At 56.6% G+C, this 17,327-nt stretch overlaps 2 protein-coding genes across 3 annotated transcripts; one reads left to right on the top strand and one right to left on the bottom strand.

Moving 5' to 3' along the window:
• Positions 1 to 99: 99 nt before the first annotated feature.
• On the bottom strand, positions 100 to 8,712 carry RRP9 (ribosomal RNA processing 9, small subunit (SSU) processome component, homolog (yeast)). The gene is made up of 15 exons (XM_011986266.1): positions 8,557 to 8,712; positions 8,189 to 8,271; positions 4,723 to 4,829; positions 4,307 to 4,374; positions 4,186 to 4,227; positions 3,780 to 3,906; positions 3,022 to 3,146; positions 2,848 to 2,940; positions 2,254 to 2,354; positions 2,013 to 2,147; positions 1,868 to 1,930; positions 1,303 to 1,448; positions 1,144 to 1,223; positions 379 to 452; positions 100 to 270 (listed from the first exon to the last, which is right to left on the bottom strand). The coding sequence occupies exons 1-15, from the start codon at positions 8,641 to 8,643 to the stop codon at positions 177 to 179; spliced, it is 1,425 nt and encodes a 474-aa protein (XP_011841656.1). The 5' UTR covers positions 8,644 to 8,712; the 3' UTR covers positions 100 to 176.
• Positions 8,713 to 9,081: 369 nt separating this feature from the next.
• Positions 9,082 to 15,658, top strand: PARP3 (poly (ADP-ribose) polymerase family, member 3). 2 transcript variants are annotated; one of them, XM_011986264.1, is made up of 11 exons: positions 9,082 to 9,482; positions 10,164 to 10,345; positions 10,876 to 11,001; positions 11,172 to 11,360; positions 11,560 to 11,692; positions 11,780 to 12,006; positions 12,276 to 12,425; positions 12,634 to 12,720; positions 12,954 to 13,131; positions 14,526 to 14,681; positions 15,096 to 15,658. In XM_011986264.1, exons 1-11 carry the CDS (start codon positions 9,464 to 9,466, stop codon positions 15,263 to 15,265), a joined length of 1,617 nt encoding a protein of 538 aa, XP_011841654.1. In that variant the 5' UTR covers positions 9,082 to 9,463; the 3' UTR covers positions 15,266 to 15,658. The 2 variants fall into 2 exon arrangements, with proteins under 2 accessions (XP_011841654.1, XP_011841655.1); XM_011986265.1 differs by having other exon boundaries at positions 10,159 to 10,345.
• Positions 15,659 to 17,327: the final 1,669 nt, after the last annotated feature.

The following is a 17,327-nucleotide window of genomic DNA, read 5'->3' as shown; positions in this document are numbered from 1 at the left end:
GCTAGGAGACTGCTGGAGTCCTGTCCCTCCCCAGGCCGCCTCCCACCCAGTCCCTGATGCACTCCCACCCCACTCCCCCAAGAAGCTACAAGAGACAAGGCCCAAAAGAGGAGGCTTTTAATACAAAGACGGTGGGGCATGGCCTGGGAAGGACTTAAATAAGGAGGGTAAGAGTGTCAGGAACCAGCAGCTGGGGGTACAGGGACCCTGCGGAGTGGGATGATGCAGACAGAATTCCGAGCCTCTTTGATTCTCCACCATCGGCCAAGCCTGCAGACAGCGCAAGAAGCAGTTGAGACTCGGCCCAGTCTCCACCCTATTTCCACCCAGCTGTCCAGCCTGCACCACCTTACCTGAACCCTCGAGGGCCACACATACCTGTGCTCTTGCCCCACCCCAGCCACCAGGAAGTCCCCAGAGCTGGAGAACTTGAGGCTGTTGATAAAACCCACCTGAGCAGAGAGAGAGACAACACAGACAGACATTAGAATGCCCCTCCACCACCGTCCTCAGCATCACAGTTAAGGGCCGGGCCTTACCAGGCCTGAGTTAAATCCCTGCTCTGCCTCCTGTCACCTGGTGACACATGCCAGCCCTTCACCTGTTGGGGCCTCAGCCTCCACATCTGCGAGATGGCGGTAAGCAGAGCACAGGGCTAGCAGTGAGTTTGTGAGGATGAAGGAGGCAGTGTACACCAAGTATGGCCTGAGGCTGGCTCCTGGTGGTGGGGCCCTGGAGACCCCATGACTGTCCCCATTGACCTAGACCCTGCATTCTCAGCACACATCAATGACAGATCCTGCCACCCTCCCCCAGGTCACCCGAGTGTGGACAGTAGGGTCCACACGCTCTAGCCTGGCACCCAATCTGGCACCAGCGGTGCAGAATCCATCACAGGGCCAGGTCTCCATGCCTCTGCCCATGCTGCTCCTGACTTGTACCCCAGCACCCTGGACAGGGCCTAGGATAGGAAGGGGAGCAGAGCGGGGAAAGTGAGGAGGGTTCCTGCCAGGCCCAGTGCTATGAGCTGGCCCTGCCCTGAGAAGGTTCCCTTCTGGCAGGAAGACAGACCTTAAAGAGCTAATTCCAGGGGCCTCAGCAGTGTGGCAGAGACAGGCTGAGCATTCAAGCCCACTTACTCACCAGGGGAATGTCGCAGAGAAGGTCAAGCTGCCGGAAGCCATCCCCACACTGCCAAAGCCGCACGCAGGAGCTGTGGGAGCCTGGGGAGGCAAGAACAGTGAGAAACCCCCGCACCGGCCCACCCGGCGACCGCTCCTCCCTGCCTCTCAGGGCACCCACCTGTAGCCACGAGATCTGTGTTGAGGAGGGCTGCCACCGACGATATCCAGAAGGGTTGCTCCAGGCCTGGTTCTCCCCGCAGCCCGTGAGCTTCACGCTGCAGGGCAAGTGGTCGCTTCTTGGAGAGGCCCCACAAGGCCACAGAGCTGTAGACAGGGAGGGAATACAGCAGTGAGGGGCCCAGAGGCAGAAAATGCCACACGTGTAACACAAAGGATTAATGCTTGAGGGGATGGGTACCCCATTTCCCATGACGTGATTATTACGTACTGCATGCTGTATCAAAACATCTCAAGTACCCCATAAATACATACACCTACTAAGCACCCACAGAAAATTTTTTTTAATTCTAAAAAGAAAGAAAAAAGGCCACATGACAGGAAGGGATCAACAGCACACAGCCCAGACAAGGTCATCTGAGCTCTCTGCCTCAGCATCCTCAACTATGAAAAGAGGTTACAACAGCTCCCCCACTGGGGGTACCCTGAGGCACGCTCAGGGCCCCATGGGCAGCCAGCGCTCGGGAGCCGAAGCCGTGGCCAGAGACATCCAAAGGAGCTCTTACCCATCATCCGCGCCAGACACCATGTGCTCCTCATTGATTAGGTGGATGCAGTCGATGGAGCCCCTGGAGAAAGGGGCTGTGAGGGGCGTGGCCCAAGCCCACCCCCAGCCCATGTAGCCCCCACTGGCACAGCAGGCCACCTTACTGGTGGCCATAGAAGACAAGCTGGGACTCCTCAGGGATCTTCCACACACGTACAGTCCCATCCCGGCCCCCAGCCGTCACACAGCACTCCCGGCTCAAGGCATCCAGAGCAGCCACTGCGTCCTGGTGTCCAAAGCTGGAGGGCCAGACAGAGCAGGATAGGGGTATTGCGTGAACTCACACACGCACACTCACACACCCTCTCCCACGCCATCCACACACCCTCTCCCATACACACTCACAGTGTCTCCACGTAGGAGTTCTCCGCCACATTCCACACCTTCACGGAGCGATCGTGGGATGTGCTGTAGAGCTGGTGGGTGCCCCTGCGGAATGCCAGCCCCTAAGGGTGCATGGGGAGAGGACAAAGGGGACCTGGACTACAGCAGGCAAGAGACAGTTCAGGCCCAGGGAGGACTTCCCAAAAACCAAGCCATGCAGCACGTCCTGTGAGGCACCTTTGTGCAGCCCGGCTGTATTGCTCAGGTTGGAGTGCAGGAGTGCGATCATAGCTCACTGCAGCCTCCATCTCCTGGGCTCAAATGATCCTCCATCTCGGCCTCCCAAAGTCCTAGGATTATAGGCAAAAGCCACCACATCCCGCCCAGAGACAGCTTCTCAAGGCCCTCCCTGATTCCTGAGCAAGCTCAGCCTGGTCTCCCCCAGCTCCTCTCCATCCCTCTAGACCACTTATGTATTTTACAGCACCACTCACTACCCACTCGCTACCCCAGGATGCAGGTTCCCTGAGGACGGGGACCCCAGAAGCCAGTACTGAACCTAGAACACTAGCATGTGCCCGCTAAAGATCCACTGGGGTAGATCCAGCTCCTCACCGACACTGCATCACGGTGTCCTGTGAAGGTGTACAGATGCTGGCAGCTCTGGGCCTCCCAAATGAGAATGAGCTTGCTGCGGTCACCCGAGGCCTGCAGGAATGAAGACAATGACCACAGGCACCCACCGTGCACCGGACGTCCCACCTGCCCCCGGGGCCAACCTGGCCTTACAAGGTACTTGCCGTCGGAGGAGATGGCCATGCAGAGGACATGGCTGCTGTGGCCAGGGGGTTTTCCCTCGGCACCCTTCTTGGCTCGAGGAATCACATGAAGCTTCCGTCCACTCTCCATGCTCCCTGCCATTGGGGGTGGGGGAGAAGCTACTGGGATGGGGGAATAGGGCTGGCTGGTAACCTCCCTCAAGGGGCAGCATGGAAACAAGAGCCATGGCAAAGGTCCCGGACTCCGCCAGAAGACCTGGCTCAGCCACCATGAGCCTCAGGACAAGCTGCCTCAGTTTCCTCATCTATGAAGAGGGACATCAGTGCCAAACAGCAGCCATGAAGCCCAAAGAAGAGAAGAGATGCACAAGGGCTTTGGGATTAATGGTGTGAGCTCTCCTGTTACTACAGCGGGTGGAGAAGGAACTGCTCGGCCAGCAACAGATGGGAACGCAGGAGGACCAGGCACTCAATCCAAGGACTGCACAGCCTCAAATGTCTTCTAGTCCAACCACCCACCTGCGGCATTAATTCCCATTAAATCATCTTCCTGACTTTGCCAGAAGGTCACTAGGGACAGGGAGCTCATAAGCCCCACTGCTGGGCAGCAGCTTCCACTGTCACCCAGAGAGCACCTCTAGGGCAGCAAACCTGCCTCCAGAGACTTCTCCACTTCAGGGCTCAGCCTGCTGTGACCACTCCCACTGCCCTGACCAGCCCTCCCGGATTTGCCCTGAGGGCTGCAGCCCCTCCCAGGCACTCACTCACACTTAATGATGGTGCAGTCTTTGGCGGCAGAGAAGATGGCCGAGTCATCGGGGGTGATGACCAAACATGTGATAGAGAGCTGGTGCCCCCGTAAAACACGAATGTCAGCTGAGGCTGGGGCCTGGATCTGGGCAGACAGGTGCTGGGTCACTGTGGCTAGTGGCATAAAGGCACCACCCCACCAACCCCACCACGCAGTGTTGGCCTTTCCTACCCAGGCCAGAAGGAAAACAAGACTCAAGGCTACAAGGACCAGATCCTTACCTGACCGGATAGGCCCAAGTGTCCATCATGTTCCAAAGCAAAGACTCCCACACACTGAGCCCACACTGAGCCACCTGCCCACCAGCCCAGGTGGGGCCCCCAACTCCCTCTAACCTTATACCAAAGTACCATGCCCACTCACCTCCTTTGCCACCGACTTCTGCAGCCGGCCCTTCTGCTCGAGCTGCACAGAGAAGAGATGGATGAGACCCTGGGAGCAGATCAGCTCCACCCCCGCCCTCCCCACCTCTCCCTCCACTTACCACATCCTCCTTCAGGCGCCCTGCCACCTGATCCTCCTCAAATGCACGGGCCTCAGCCTTCTCCTCCTCTGCGCAGGACAGACCAGACCAAGTAAACTGAGGCTGAGACGCCTCTTTCCCCTTCCATCCCACTGCCGCAGGGCTGGGTAATGCAGGAAGCTCCAGCTGCCTCAGCAGAGGGGAGGGCAGGCTGGAGGGTTTCCTCCTGCCTTTACTTATCGGATCAGCCCCCTGCAGGCTCCCCAGGAGGCCCATGAGAGCTCCTGGCCACCCCCACAGAGCAGCCAGCACCGACAGCCCGGGCACCCACTGGAAACCCATGTCAGTCACCCATCAAGTGGCTGGGGTTGCAGCAGAGGGAAGCAGAACAGCGCAGGCACAAGCCCTGCCCATGGCTAGCCTGCCCACTGGCTCACCTTGCTGACGGAGCTGCTCTAGGTAGAGCTTGGCCAAGCGCAGCTTCTTTTCCTGTGCAGTTTCCTCCAGCTCTTCCTCCTCCTCTTCAGGCTTCCTTGGAGCTAGGCTTTGGGTAGGAAGGGGCTGGGTCTGAGGGGCTCACCTTGTTCCTCTGGCCGCTAGGATCGTGCCTTCTGAATGCCCGCCCTGCCATCCAACCTTTCCCATTCCCTGCCAGCCCACATGGCCGGTGACTACACAGCAGAAAACTGAAGGATGTGACTCCCCAAACTAAAAGGCCCCACTCAGTGCCCCACGTAGGGGTGGAAACAGACCCAAATCCCAAAGAGATCACTAAAGCCTCTCAACTCTGGGGGAAAGAGGAGGCTTCCAAGAGAAACCAGGCTTCCAAAAGAAATCAGGTCACACACAAAGAGTCAGGAATCAACATGCTCGGGCATCTCAACAGCAATACTGAGAACAAGAAGACAAAGGAGCCCCACACACAAACCTCTGGAGGAATACACTGACCCCTAAAATGCCATGCCCAGTCAATCAATCAACGACAACACTGCCAGGTGTGCAAAGTGCCACATAACTTTCTCCCTCTTTCTTAAGAAGGATAGAGGATGTGCTCCCCAAACAAGAGGGTAAACTGGGAAAGAGAAGGGAAGGGATACCAGAAACCAGAGATGTGACACAGAGAGCAGAAAAGATGACACCATCCCCAGACATGACGGGGGCAGTCTGGATCGGATCCATGGATCCACCAGGCAGACACACCGGGACTGTCATCACCACAGCACCATCCTTTACCCTGGGAACAAGGTTTCAAGTGAACCTTGACTGTTTGGGGATTGACCGTTACTGGTGAAGTTACTGCTTTCCCTTCCATGACCCAGCCCTCAGGACCAGCTGAGAGTACTCACTTCACTCAAAGACAGGTCCTGCTGTGACCCGCTCCTGGGAGCTGGGGGTAGGTCATGGGCACTCAGACGCACAGAATCCAGGGCAGCCCACTCCCTCTGATCATGTGCCTGCAGACATCTAGTCTCTGTCCACTCCCCTAACTGGGTTTCCCAGGACTCACTCGTAACCCTGCCCCTGACTTCCCCAGAAGGGACCTCGAAAACTCTCAGCAAAGCCAAAGCTGGACCATGCCCCAGAAATAATTCAGTGCCCTGTGCCTGGCAAGCCTTCAGCCAACAGGGCTAGTGCTGCCCTTCCCTTACACAGCCAAGAGACCTGTGTTAACTTCAGAGTTCTACTCAATCTCGCCAAACCAATCAATCTATTGTTGAAGGATTCATACGCATGAGGCAGAATGCTAAAGAAACGCAAAGGAAGACACACTATGATTCCATTTACAGGACATGCTAGAAAATGCATGACTCCAGGGGCAGTGGTTAGCAGAGACTGGGGGGGAGGGAGAGGGGCTGACTACAAAGGAGCAGGAGGAGTTTTGGAGGGTGATAAAACCCTTTATCTTCAGGGTAGCGGTGGTCACAGGACTGTTGTGTTTGTCAAAACTCACTGAACTATAACTTTAAAAAGTGAATGGTACTATATGTAAATGATACCTAAATGGAAAATACTAATTTTTTAAAAGAAGAGCAAAGAAACCAAAAAAATGATTAACTCAAGTTAAGAATGACAGTTGGGGTTTCTAAGTTTCTGCAAATGTTCTAGTTCTTAACCTAAGTGGTAAGTGTACAGAGATTCACCAATTTACCACTACTCTCTGTAGTACAAATATATCTCATTCACTGTTCTGTATCTAACACACTTCACAACACAACATTCTAAAAATATTTAAAAGCACTTAGCCCACGCTAGTTTGTCACACACTCACCCACAATAACCTTCAGATTAAGAAAAGTACATTAATGGATGGGTGTGGAGGCTCATGCCTATAATCCCAGCACTCTAGAAGGCTAAGGTGGGTGGATCACTTGAGGTCAGGAATTTGAGACCAGCCTGGCCAACATGGTGAAACTCCATCTCTACTAAACATACATAATTAGCCAGGCATGGTGGTGCAGGCCTATAATCTCAGCTACTCAGGTGGCTGAGGCAGGAGAATCACTTGAACCTGGGAAGCAGAGGTTACAGTAAGCCAAGATCGCAACACTGCACTCCAGCCTGGGCAACAGAGTGAGACTGCCTCAAAAACAAAAACAAGAAAAGTACATTAAGTCTTTCTGTGAGCAAATTAAGGCAACACGTACTCAATCTTAGAAGTGAGGTTCTAAAGTCAGCTCACAGGGAAGGCACTAGGATTCTCTGGTCCAAGAGCCTCCCACCCACAGGGTCAGGCCTGACCCCTTGCCTGACCCTTCTTTGAAATCCTGCAAGCAACCATACCCATCCCTTGCAGAAATGAGGGAGGCATTCAAAGCCCTCTACAATTTGCATGCACCTATGACCAGCCCTCCTGTTTGTGTGTGTGTGTGTGTTTTTTAGAGACAGGGTCTTGCTCTGTCACCCAGACTGGAGAGCAGCGCATGATCATAGTTCACTGCAGCTTCAACTTCCTGGGAAAGGATCCCCCAACCTTAGCCTCCCAAGTAGTTGGGACTACAGGTGCAGACCACCATACCCAGCTAACCTTTTTTATCTCTGTACAGACAAGATCTCGCTATGTTGCCCAGGCTGGTCTCAAACTCCTGACCTCAAGCAATTCTCCCACCTTGGCCTCCCAAAGTGCTTCGATTACAGGCGTGAGTTACCAGGCCCAGCCCCCTTCCATCTTTCCTAGTGCCCATTCTGGCACACTTACACCTCAGACTTTCCTCTGATCCCTGAATGCCTTCCCTACCTCTCCATGACAGACTCCTCTTCATCTCTCAAGACCCTATTTAAATGTCCCTCCTCTGTTCCCAGAACACACAGCTATAAGCTACACATCTCACCACAACCCTGTCTTCACCTGCCTGCCTACCTTTGCTGTTCCCTGAAGGCCTTCCCTACCTCTCCGTGAAAGACTCCTCCTCATCTCTCAAGACACTATTTAAAAGTCCCTCCTCTGTTCCCAGAACACACAACTATAAAATACACACCTCATTACAACACACTCTCTTCGCCTGCCTGCCTATCTCTGCATTTCCAACAGTAAAGACAGTGCCTGGCGCGTTAAGAGACGGGGAGTCCAGTAATTGTGAAATTGCAGGAAAACTGGCAAGTGAAGAGGGATGCAAGAAATACTTGACAGCTTTGTTCTGTTTTCCTGCGATTTCACAATCAGTCCAGTCCCTGCCAAAGACTAAGGAGGTCTCAATGGCCTCGGACTGGGGCCTAGGGTCCTTCCCACCCAGAGACCTCGCAGAAACGAGACTGCAGGACCAGAAACTAAAGGAAAGAGCCACGATCTCAGAGCCAAGGGCCAGAGTCTTGGGTTCTAGGCTCAGCTCTGCTAGGACTCACTGAGTCTTCCACACACCATGGGCCTCAGTTTTCCCTCCCACTACGTGCAAAAGAACAGCTCACCTCTCGCTCTCAGAGTCGCTGGAGATCTCCTCATTCATTTTGCCGCCACCCTTGGATTTGCCTCTGTCCCCCGCAGAGTCGGCCTGGGAATTATACGGTCCTTTCTTTGGTCAGGGGTCCCGACCCCCCTGGCATGACCAGGGGCCCCCCCTCGGGTCCCTCAGAACCCCAGGACTGGGAAAGGCCGTGGCTCCCGGGTTAAGCGCACGGCTTTCTAGGATTTGGCCCGCGGAGAGAGGGACGAAGCTGAGTCCAGCAGGGATCCCGGGCGAAGGGCTGGGGAAGGGCCTGGACCTAGGTCCCCTGGATGGGATGACGGTTGTCCCAGTAGCAGGGCTGACCGCAGGCCTCAGAAGCGCCATGCTCACCTTTCGCCGCCGCTTGCCTGCCCCCGCGCCAGCCGCGGCCCCAGAGGCCGGCTTTCCCCGCTTACGAGCTCCCGCTGTTGCCGACATGCTGCCTACCAAGAGTGTAGCAGCAGCCGCCGGGGAACTCACGTGGCAGCTGAACCCTCCCAGCTCCCCAGCCGCATGGCAAGACCCCGCGTCCTGATAGGCTTCCACCGCCCGCCGGGCCCCGCCTCCTACTGCTCCATTGGGTTCTTAGGCAGGCTCTGCCTCGCCCCCAAGCACCCATAGGATGCACGCTTGTGGCCCCGCCTCCTGAAGTTCCTAGGCTCCCGCACCAGGCTCGAGTAGGAAGCCCTTATCTCCCGGGCGCTTCCGGCCTGAAGCTGGCGCTTGCGCTCTGCTGCTGGCCGACTTCGAAGTCGGAGAAAGAGCCTTCTCTGTGTTTGCGCGCCTTGGTCGCTGGGGGGCGCCAGAGACGCGGAGTCCTTTCGCGTTCTAGAGCGTGACTCCTCCCCTCCTTGGGCAGCCTGGCACTAGACCCAGCGGGGATCCAAGCAGGCCCGGGGAGAGGGAGGCTGCGTACCCGGGCCCAAGATCACCGGGCGACTGGCAGATGCGTGCTGCAGGCCCCGGCCACAGGAGCAGCGCTACGGATGCGACTGCCCTGGCCTTGGATATGCCAGATCGAGTGTCCACCCGTCCATGGGACTGGTCGCCTGACTCGGCCTGCCCCAGCCTCTGCTTCACCACACTGGTGGCCAAATAGCCGATGTCTAATTCCCCACACAAGCTCATCCCCGGCCTCTGGCGATTGTTGGGGAATTCCCTCCCTAATTCACTCCTAAGGCTCATGGAGAGTTGCTAGACCTGGGACTGCCCAGGGAGGCGCACACAACCAGGTGAGGTGGCAGCCAAGACCTCTCCCATGTCCCTGCTTTTCTTAGGTGAGTGTCCTACGGTCCTGCCCACAGCCCTCCGCAGGGCAGGTCAGGGCAGGGCAGGGCAGGGCAAGGCCTGGTGGGAGTGGCCTTTGCCCTCTGGCAGTTCAAGACCACTGATCTGGAGTTCTGGCTCCTCAGAACTCTTGAGTCCATTGGGAAGGACCAGGCTGGCCTTCCCAGCACTGGATTCTAAGCTCCGGAGGATAAATCTGGCCCCAAGAATCCTGCCCCCAGGAGCCTCTGCCCACCCTCCCCCATAGCTCAGTGACTCAGCCCGGCAACCATGCCAGGGCTGAACTAGCTGACACAGTGGGAGGAGCCCTGAAGTGGAAGACAGAGATCCTCCTTTCACTTTCCCTACCCCTCGGGACACACAGGTGAGCTGGAGAGGGTAGGGAGCCAGGCAGACCCTGTTGATCCGAGTGGGCAGATTGGACAGAGTCCTAATCTTGCACCTGGGACTGGGGAAAGGGGCGTTTCTGAGTGACAAAGAGCCGGGTGTGGTCTGGGACTGGGAATGCCGTCAGGGTGGACAGAGGACGCAGTGGAAGGCCACCGAAGGGCCAGCCTGGGGTGGGGCAAGTTGATGCTGTGCTGGCCCAGGGCGGGGGTGGGGAGTGAGAGTGGATGGTTAGGGATGAGGAGACCATGGAGGCCTAAGGGCCTCTCTGTGCCCCAGGACAGCCATGGCTCCGAAGCGAAAGTGCTCGGTACAGACTGAGGGCCCTGAGAAGAAGGGCCGGCAGGGGGGAAGGGAGGAGGACCCCTTCCGCTCCACCGCTGAGGCCCTCAAGGCCATGCCCGCAGAGAAACACATAATCCGTGTGGATCCAACATGTCCACTCAGCAGCAACCCTGAGACCCAGGTGAGCTGCAGTCCCCAGTCAGGCCCAGAGCCTGCCCGCTGATAAGCACAAACACACCCAGGCCACTCCCTCAGGGCTCAGTTCTGGTTTTGGGGCCCAAGGCCCCCAGGTAAGCGCCAGAGCAAGGCCATGTTCTCCTGACCCCAGACATCAGGGCTGTGTCCCATCAGGTCCAGGCGGGTCACATCTGCCCTTCAGACCCCATGCAGGCCTCCCCCAACCACACTTAGGGAAAGGCTCTGACTACATCAGTCTCCTGGGTGCTCACCCATGTCCCCTCAGGGCAGAGCCATGTCCCTCTCAGATTCCCCCATCCAGGGCCCAGTTGTGTGCCCCCATGTCAGGGTTTAGCCATGTCCTCTCACACCGCATCCCCTACGGAAGAGCAGTGACCGCCCAAGCTTCCAAGACAGAGTCCCTCTGACTCCCACTGCTGTTGGACTCCTGTCCCCATCAGAGCCCTCTCGGTGTGCAGCCAGGCACCCCATCTGACCCCAGCCAGCCTGCCCCCCACCTCCCCTCTGGCCCAGGTGCATGAGGACTACGACTGCACCCTGAACCAGACCAACATCGGGAACAACAACAACAAGTTCTACATCATGCAGCTGCTCCAAGATGGCCAGCACTTCACCTGCTGGAACCGCTGGGGCCGTGTGGTGAGTGCCCCGCCTGCTCTGCACATACTCCCCAGGGTCCCCAAAAGGCCACAGCTACTGAGTGGGGGGACACCCCCAGCTGTCCCGGGGCACTCAGCACAGGGCCTGGCCCAACACACAGGCCAGTAAATGTTGATGGTGGACATACCCCTGAAGGCTGTCGGTTTCAGGGAGAGGTAGGCCAGTCGAAGATCAACCACTTCACAAGGCTAGAAGATGCAAAGAAGGACTTTGAGAAGAAATTTCGGGAAAAGACCAAGAACAAGTGGGCGGAGCGGGACCGCTTTGTGGCTCATCCGGGCAAGTACACGCTTATCGAAGTACAGGGAGAGGATGAGGCCCAGGAAGCTGTGGTGAAGGTGAGATGGCCAGGGAAGGTGGGCGGGCCCTGGGCTGAGGGAGGGGACTGGTTGGAGAGTCCCCGTTGGTTGGGCTCTGCCACTGCCCAGCTGCGCAGCCTCAGCCACAGAACTCCCCTCTGGCCTCAGGCTGGCCGGTCTCTGTCTGGTGTCATGCCCTGCCCAGCTGCTCCTGCCCACATGTGCCCTCTATCTTCAGGTGGATGGAGGCCCAGTGAGGACTGTGGCTAAGCGGGTGCAGCCCTGCTCCCTGGACCCAGCCACGCAGAAGCTCGTCACTAACATCTTCAGCAAGGAGATGTTCAAGAACACCATGGCCCTCATGGACCTGGGTGAGGGGTGAGAGGCAGGCAGAGTGGCAGGGGCTTCAGGGTGGCAGGGCTGTGGGGCTGAGTCTCCCCACTCCCCTGTCCCTCCAGATGTGAAGAAGATGCCCCTGGGAAAGCTGAGCAAGCAACAGATTGCACGGGGCTTCGAGGCCTTGGAGGCTCTGGAGGAGGCCCTGAAAGGCCCCACGGATGGTGGCCAAAGCCTGGAGGAGCTGTCCTCCCACTTTTACACTGTCATCCCGCACAACTTCGGCCGCAGCCGGCCCCCGCCCATCAACTCCCCTGAGCTTCTGCAGGCCAAGAAGGACATGCTGCTGGTGAGGGCTGGCAGGGGTGCGGGCAGGCAGTGGGGCAGTGAACAGACACCCTAGGCGAGCGAGATGAGGTACAGGTAGCCGAGAAGGCCCACAGGGATGGGTTGCCTGGGCAGGCTGACAGATGGGTGGGGAAGGCCAGGCAGACAGATAGGGTGGGAAGGGAGAGGTGGATACACAGTTTGGGTGGCTGCAGTACCAGTTGTGTGAGAGAGGATAGGGCAGTCCAGAGGTCAAGTGGGAAGACAAGCTGCCAGGGCCCATCATCCTAGGTGCTGGCAGACATCGAGCTGGCCCAGGCCATGCAGGCAGCCCCTGTGCAGGAGAAGATGGTGGAGGAGGTGCCACACCCCCTGGACCGAGACTACCAACTTCTCAAGTGCCAGCTGCAGCTGCTAGACTCTGGAGCACCTGAGTACAAGGTGAGTTAGGCCCCATAGAGGGGCCAGGCTATCAGTGGGCACCGTCCCTCTGCCCACCTGCCCTTGAGGTGCCCAGAGGAATACTCACCCTCAGCCTTCTCTTCTTGTGTCTCCAGGGCCTGAGGAGGGCTTGGGACTGGGGAAAGAAAAGAGGGGGATTAGCTCCTGAGCCTCCCACCCTGGCAACCAGCTTCTGCTCTCCCCACAGGTGATACAGACCTACCTAGATCAGACTGGCAGCAACTACAGGTGCCCTACTCTTCAACATGTCTGGAAAGTAAACCGAGATGGGGAGGTGAGGGAGGTTCCTCCACCCCCTTCCCCATCATCACTGTGCCTTAGGAAGATGTCCTTGGCTTATCTGCCCCTTAGCAAATCGTTTAGCAACTCTGGTCAGTTTTTGCCGGCCATGAGTGCGTGTGAGTAAGCAGAGGGGCGCTAGGCCTTGGTCACACCTCTGAGCAGCAGGGCAAGGCGCCTGAGTGCTTGGGTGGCAGGACTCCCATTTCTCACTTCCTCTCCACTCAGGAAGACAGATTCCAGGCCCACTCCAAACTGGGTAATCGGAAGCTGCTGTGGCATGGCACCAACACGGCCGTGGTGGCCGCCATCCTCACTAGTGGGCTCCGCATCATGCCACATTCTGGTGGGCGTGTTGGCAAGGGAATCTACTTTGCCTCAGAGAACAGCAAGTCAGCTGGCTATGGTGAGGTGCCCCTCTGGGCCAAGCCCTGGGAGGGTTGGCACTAAGGTGGATTGGACCCAGTCCTTGCCCACTGGAAGCTCATGGTGAATCCAAGAGAGGAATCCTTTAATGGTTAATGACTACAGTGCTCAGTGGGTTGTCCTGGGCTTTGGCGGCGGGGTTCTTAGAGGAAGTGTCTGATGGTCAGGGATGGCTTCCTGGGGGAGGTGATACAGATAGGATGGGTGCACCAACCAGACCTGGGAGGGGGTAAAGGGGGAGCCTTTGAGCCAGGTGTGGTGGCACACACCTGTAGTTCCATCTACTCAGGAGGCTACAGTCACTGTAGGAGGAGGAGCGCTTGAGTCCACGAGTTTAAGGCTGCCATGAGCTATGATCACATTCTAGCCTGTGTGACAGAGCCAGACTCCATCTGAAAAAAATAAACATAAAAAAGAGATGTCAAGGCAAGGGGATGGGCAGAGAGGCTGGGAGGATATGAGGATGTGGCAGGTCAGGGCTTCCAAACACTTCCTGATACTGGAGCTCAGAGCAATGCCTAGTGGGGGCAGGGTGGGTTAGGGGCACAGAACGATCGATGAGGCTTTATCCAGAGAGTGATGGTGAGCCCAGCTGGACTTGTCTGTAGCAGGATCCCAGTGGCTACAGCTGTGGAGACAGGGGCAGCAGCCAGAGGCTGAAGGGAGGCCATGCTCTCATCCAGGCTGGATGTGATGTGTGCCTGGCCCAAGGGCTGGGAGGTGCAGGGGAGGGAGCCCGTGAGAGGTACATGTAGGAGGTGGGACGGGGAGCGTGTGGGAAAGGGTCAATGCTGTCTCCAGTGACTTCTGAGTTTCCAGCCAGGAGTGTCCTCACCAAAATGACCTCCCCAGACCAGCTCCTCAGCCCAGGTTGACCTCATCATTGGAGGCCAGCTGGCCAAGAGAGCAAGGACAAGGGATTCATCCCAGAACAGATGGGGCTGAAGTTCTAGGATGCCTGAGGTCACCAAGAGCAAGGGGTCCACCAGGAGGGCAGAGGAACTTAGGAAAGAGTGGCGGGGTGGAGGGCTCCGGAGAGCCAGGGCGAGGAAGTCCCAGGTAGGGACTGATGAGGTCAGGAGCAAAGTCAGCAGAGCAGGCCAGGGAGAAAAGCCCTTGCCCCGGGTTTGGTCACTGGGAGGCCATTGCTGACCTTGGTGAGGACAGCAGAGGGTGCAGAGGCCTGGCCATAGGGAGCACAGTAAGGTGGGAGGGAGTGGGCCAGGACAAGGAGGGAGTGACGGCTGGAGGAGAGTGAGCCTTTTCTTACTGGAGCAGCAAAGCCAGAAGGGATAACATCGCAGCAGAGAGCGGCCCCGTGGGTCAGCAGGAGGAAGGCCGAGCTGCCCACTGGTGCCTCCCTGTGTCCTCCAGTTACTGGCATGAACTGTGGGGCCCACCATATCGGCTACATGTTCCTGGGTGAGGTGGCCCTGGGCAGAGAGCACCATATCACCACGGACAACCCCAGCTTGAAGAGCCCACCTCCCGGCTTTGACAGTGTCATTGCCCGAGGCCACACCGAGCCTGGTGAGTCCTCAGAAGCTGGACAGCCCAAGGAGAGAGGTGGGGCCGAGCTAGGGGCTGGGACGTTTTCAGGGAGAGGGCTGGGAAGAGGGACAAAAAGAAGCTTCCCTGCAGTCACTCAGTTTGTCATTTGACAAATATCCACTGGTTCAACAAATCATTCCTGGTCATCCTGGAGGGCTTCAAAGAGAGGAGTCTTGACTGAACATTGAAGGACGAGTACGAGTTTCCCAGAGAGAAGTCGGGGCAGACACCGCAGGCAGAAGCCCCAGCCCCTGCAGTGGTTGGGAGGTGGGCAAGGTGGAAATGAGCAGGCGTGCCCTGTGACAGACGTGGAGAGCGTAGCGGGCAGGACTTACTCATAAGGCCAGGGACCAGTGACCCCTGGGCCATCCTGGCCCTTGCTATGCCCTGCAGATCCGACCCAGGACACAGAGCTGGAGCTGGATGGCCAGCGAGTGGTGGTGCCCCAGGGCCAGCCTGTGCCCTGCCCAGAGTTCAGCAGCTCCACATTCTCCCAGAGCGAGTACCTCATCTACCAGGAGAGCCAGTGCCGCCTGCGCTACCTGCTGGAGGTCCGCCTCTGAGTGCCCGCCCTGTCCCCCGGGGTCCTGCAAGGCTGGACCATGATCTTCAGTCGTCCTGCACATCTCTGGTACCCCTATATCACTCCTTTTTTTCAAGAATACAATACGTTGTTGTTAACTATAGTCACCATACTGTACAAGATCCCTGAACTTATGCCTCCTGTCTAACTGAAATTTTGTGTTCTTTGACCCACATCTGCCCAGTCCCTCTCCTCCCAGCCCATGGTAACCAGCATTTGACTCTTTACTTGTATAAGGGCAGCTTTTATAGGTGCCACGTGTAAGTGAGATCATGCAGTGTTTGTCTTTCTGTGCCTGGCTTATTTCGCTTAGCATAATGTGTACCATATTCACCCATGTTTTCACAAATGACAAGATTTCCTCGTTTTTTAAGGCTGAATGGTACTCTGTTATGTATATGCACCACATTACCTCTATCCGTTCATCTATCACTGGACACCAGGGTGCTTCCATTTCTTGGCTATTGTGAATAGTGCTGCAGTGAACTGGGAAAGCAGACATCTCTTGAACATTCTGATTTCATCTCCCTTTGATGTATACCCAGTAGTGGAGTTTCTGGATCCATATCACCCCTTCTTACCAGGCTCCCCTGTGTCCCAGACGTCAATCCCTTCCCTCCAATCCCTGTTAGCCTTGATGTGGCTGTGGCCCCAGAGTCTTGCCTCCTGAAGTGATGGGTGTGGTAGGGGCGTATTACAGGGACACAGATGCAGCAGCCTCCTCAAGGGGCACAGCTGAGAGTGGCTTGGATCCCACATCCACCCAGGCCGTCCATCCTGGCCTGGACTGCATGTCGGAGCCATGTGGTCACCAACGTAGGCTAAACTGCAGGCATACGCAAGCAGCTTTACTAAACATGGTATTCTCTTGCCCCAACCTCTGCCCATCTGTGCCACAACTGTGCTGGGCTTGGGCCTCCAGCCACACTCCAGGGAGCGAGTGCTCACATCGGTTGATGTGGATCATGCACATACTCCTTGCCCCTCCTGGTCCATAACTGCAACAACCTGCTTCCTCCAATTGAGGCTTCAAGGGGGACCCCCACTGTCAACTCAGAACTATTTGTCATCTGGGGACCCACGTGGTGATTCTGTCCTTTATCCCAGACATTGCCAGGTGAATCAAGCATTCCTCATGTCTTGGCACCAAACATCCCTTTGTGTCTTTTTTTTTTTTTTTTTTTTTTGAACCCCCAAATTCCAATGTCACCCACCCTGGATTGGAACCGCCCACCCACGGCTCACTGCCCCCCCAGCCTCCTCAGGCACAGGTGATCCTCCCACCTCAGCCTCCAGAGTAGCTGGGACTACAAGTACATGACACCACACCTGGCTAATTTTTGTGTTTTTTGTAGAGACCGAGTTTTGCCATGTTGCCCAGTTTGGTCTCAAACTCCAGGGCTCAGGTGATCCTCCTGCATCTGCCTCCCAAAGTGCCGGGATTACAGGCGTGAGCCACTGCATGCAGCCTCCTTTGTGTCTTAATCTAAATGTTACAAACAAGTTGAGCATATGTGAGAGGGGCACAGCTCTGCAATCATGAAAGGAGGCAGTTCAGGCAGGAATGCCAGTGATCACCAGGCAGGTCATCCTATCCACAGACAAGGGGTGCCATTGCTGGAGCAGGCCAACATCCAGGCTAGGGTTGCACATTGCATTTAGTTGTTGTGTCTCTTTAGTCTCCTTTAATCTGAAAACACTCCTCAGTCTTTTTTTTTTTTTTTTGAGACGGAGTCTCGCTCTGTCGCCCAGGCTGGAGTGCAGTGGCGCAATCTCGGCTCACTGCAAGCTCTGCCTCCTGGGTTCACGCCATTCTCCGGCCTCAGCCTCCCGAGTAACTGGGACTACAGGCGCCTACTACCGCGCCCGGCTAATTTTTTCTATTTTTAGTAGAGACGGGGTTTCACCATGGTCTCGATCTCCTGACCTTGTGATCCACCCGCCTCAGCCTCCCAAAGTGCTGGTATTACAGGCGTGAGCCACCGCGCCCGGCTTTTTTTTTCTTTTATAACTTTGACATTCTTGACACTCAAAGAATACAG

Source organism: Mandrillus leucophaeus, unplaced genomic scaffold, assembly GCF_000951045.1.
Source record: "Mandrillus leucophaeus isolate KB7577 unplaced genomic scaffold, Mleu.le_1.0 Scaffold296, whole genome shotgun sequence".
NCBI lineage: Eukaryota > Metazoa > Chordata > Mammalia > Primates > Cercopithecidae > Mandrillus > Mandrillus leucophaeus.
Note: the sequence above shows the minus strand (reverse complement) of the source record. Positions and strands in the feature narration are given on the sequence as shown.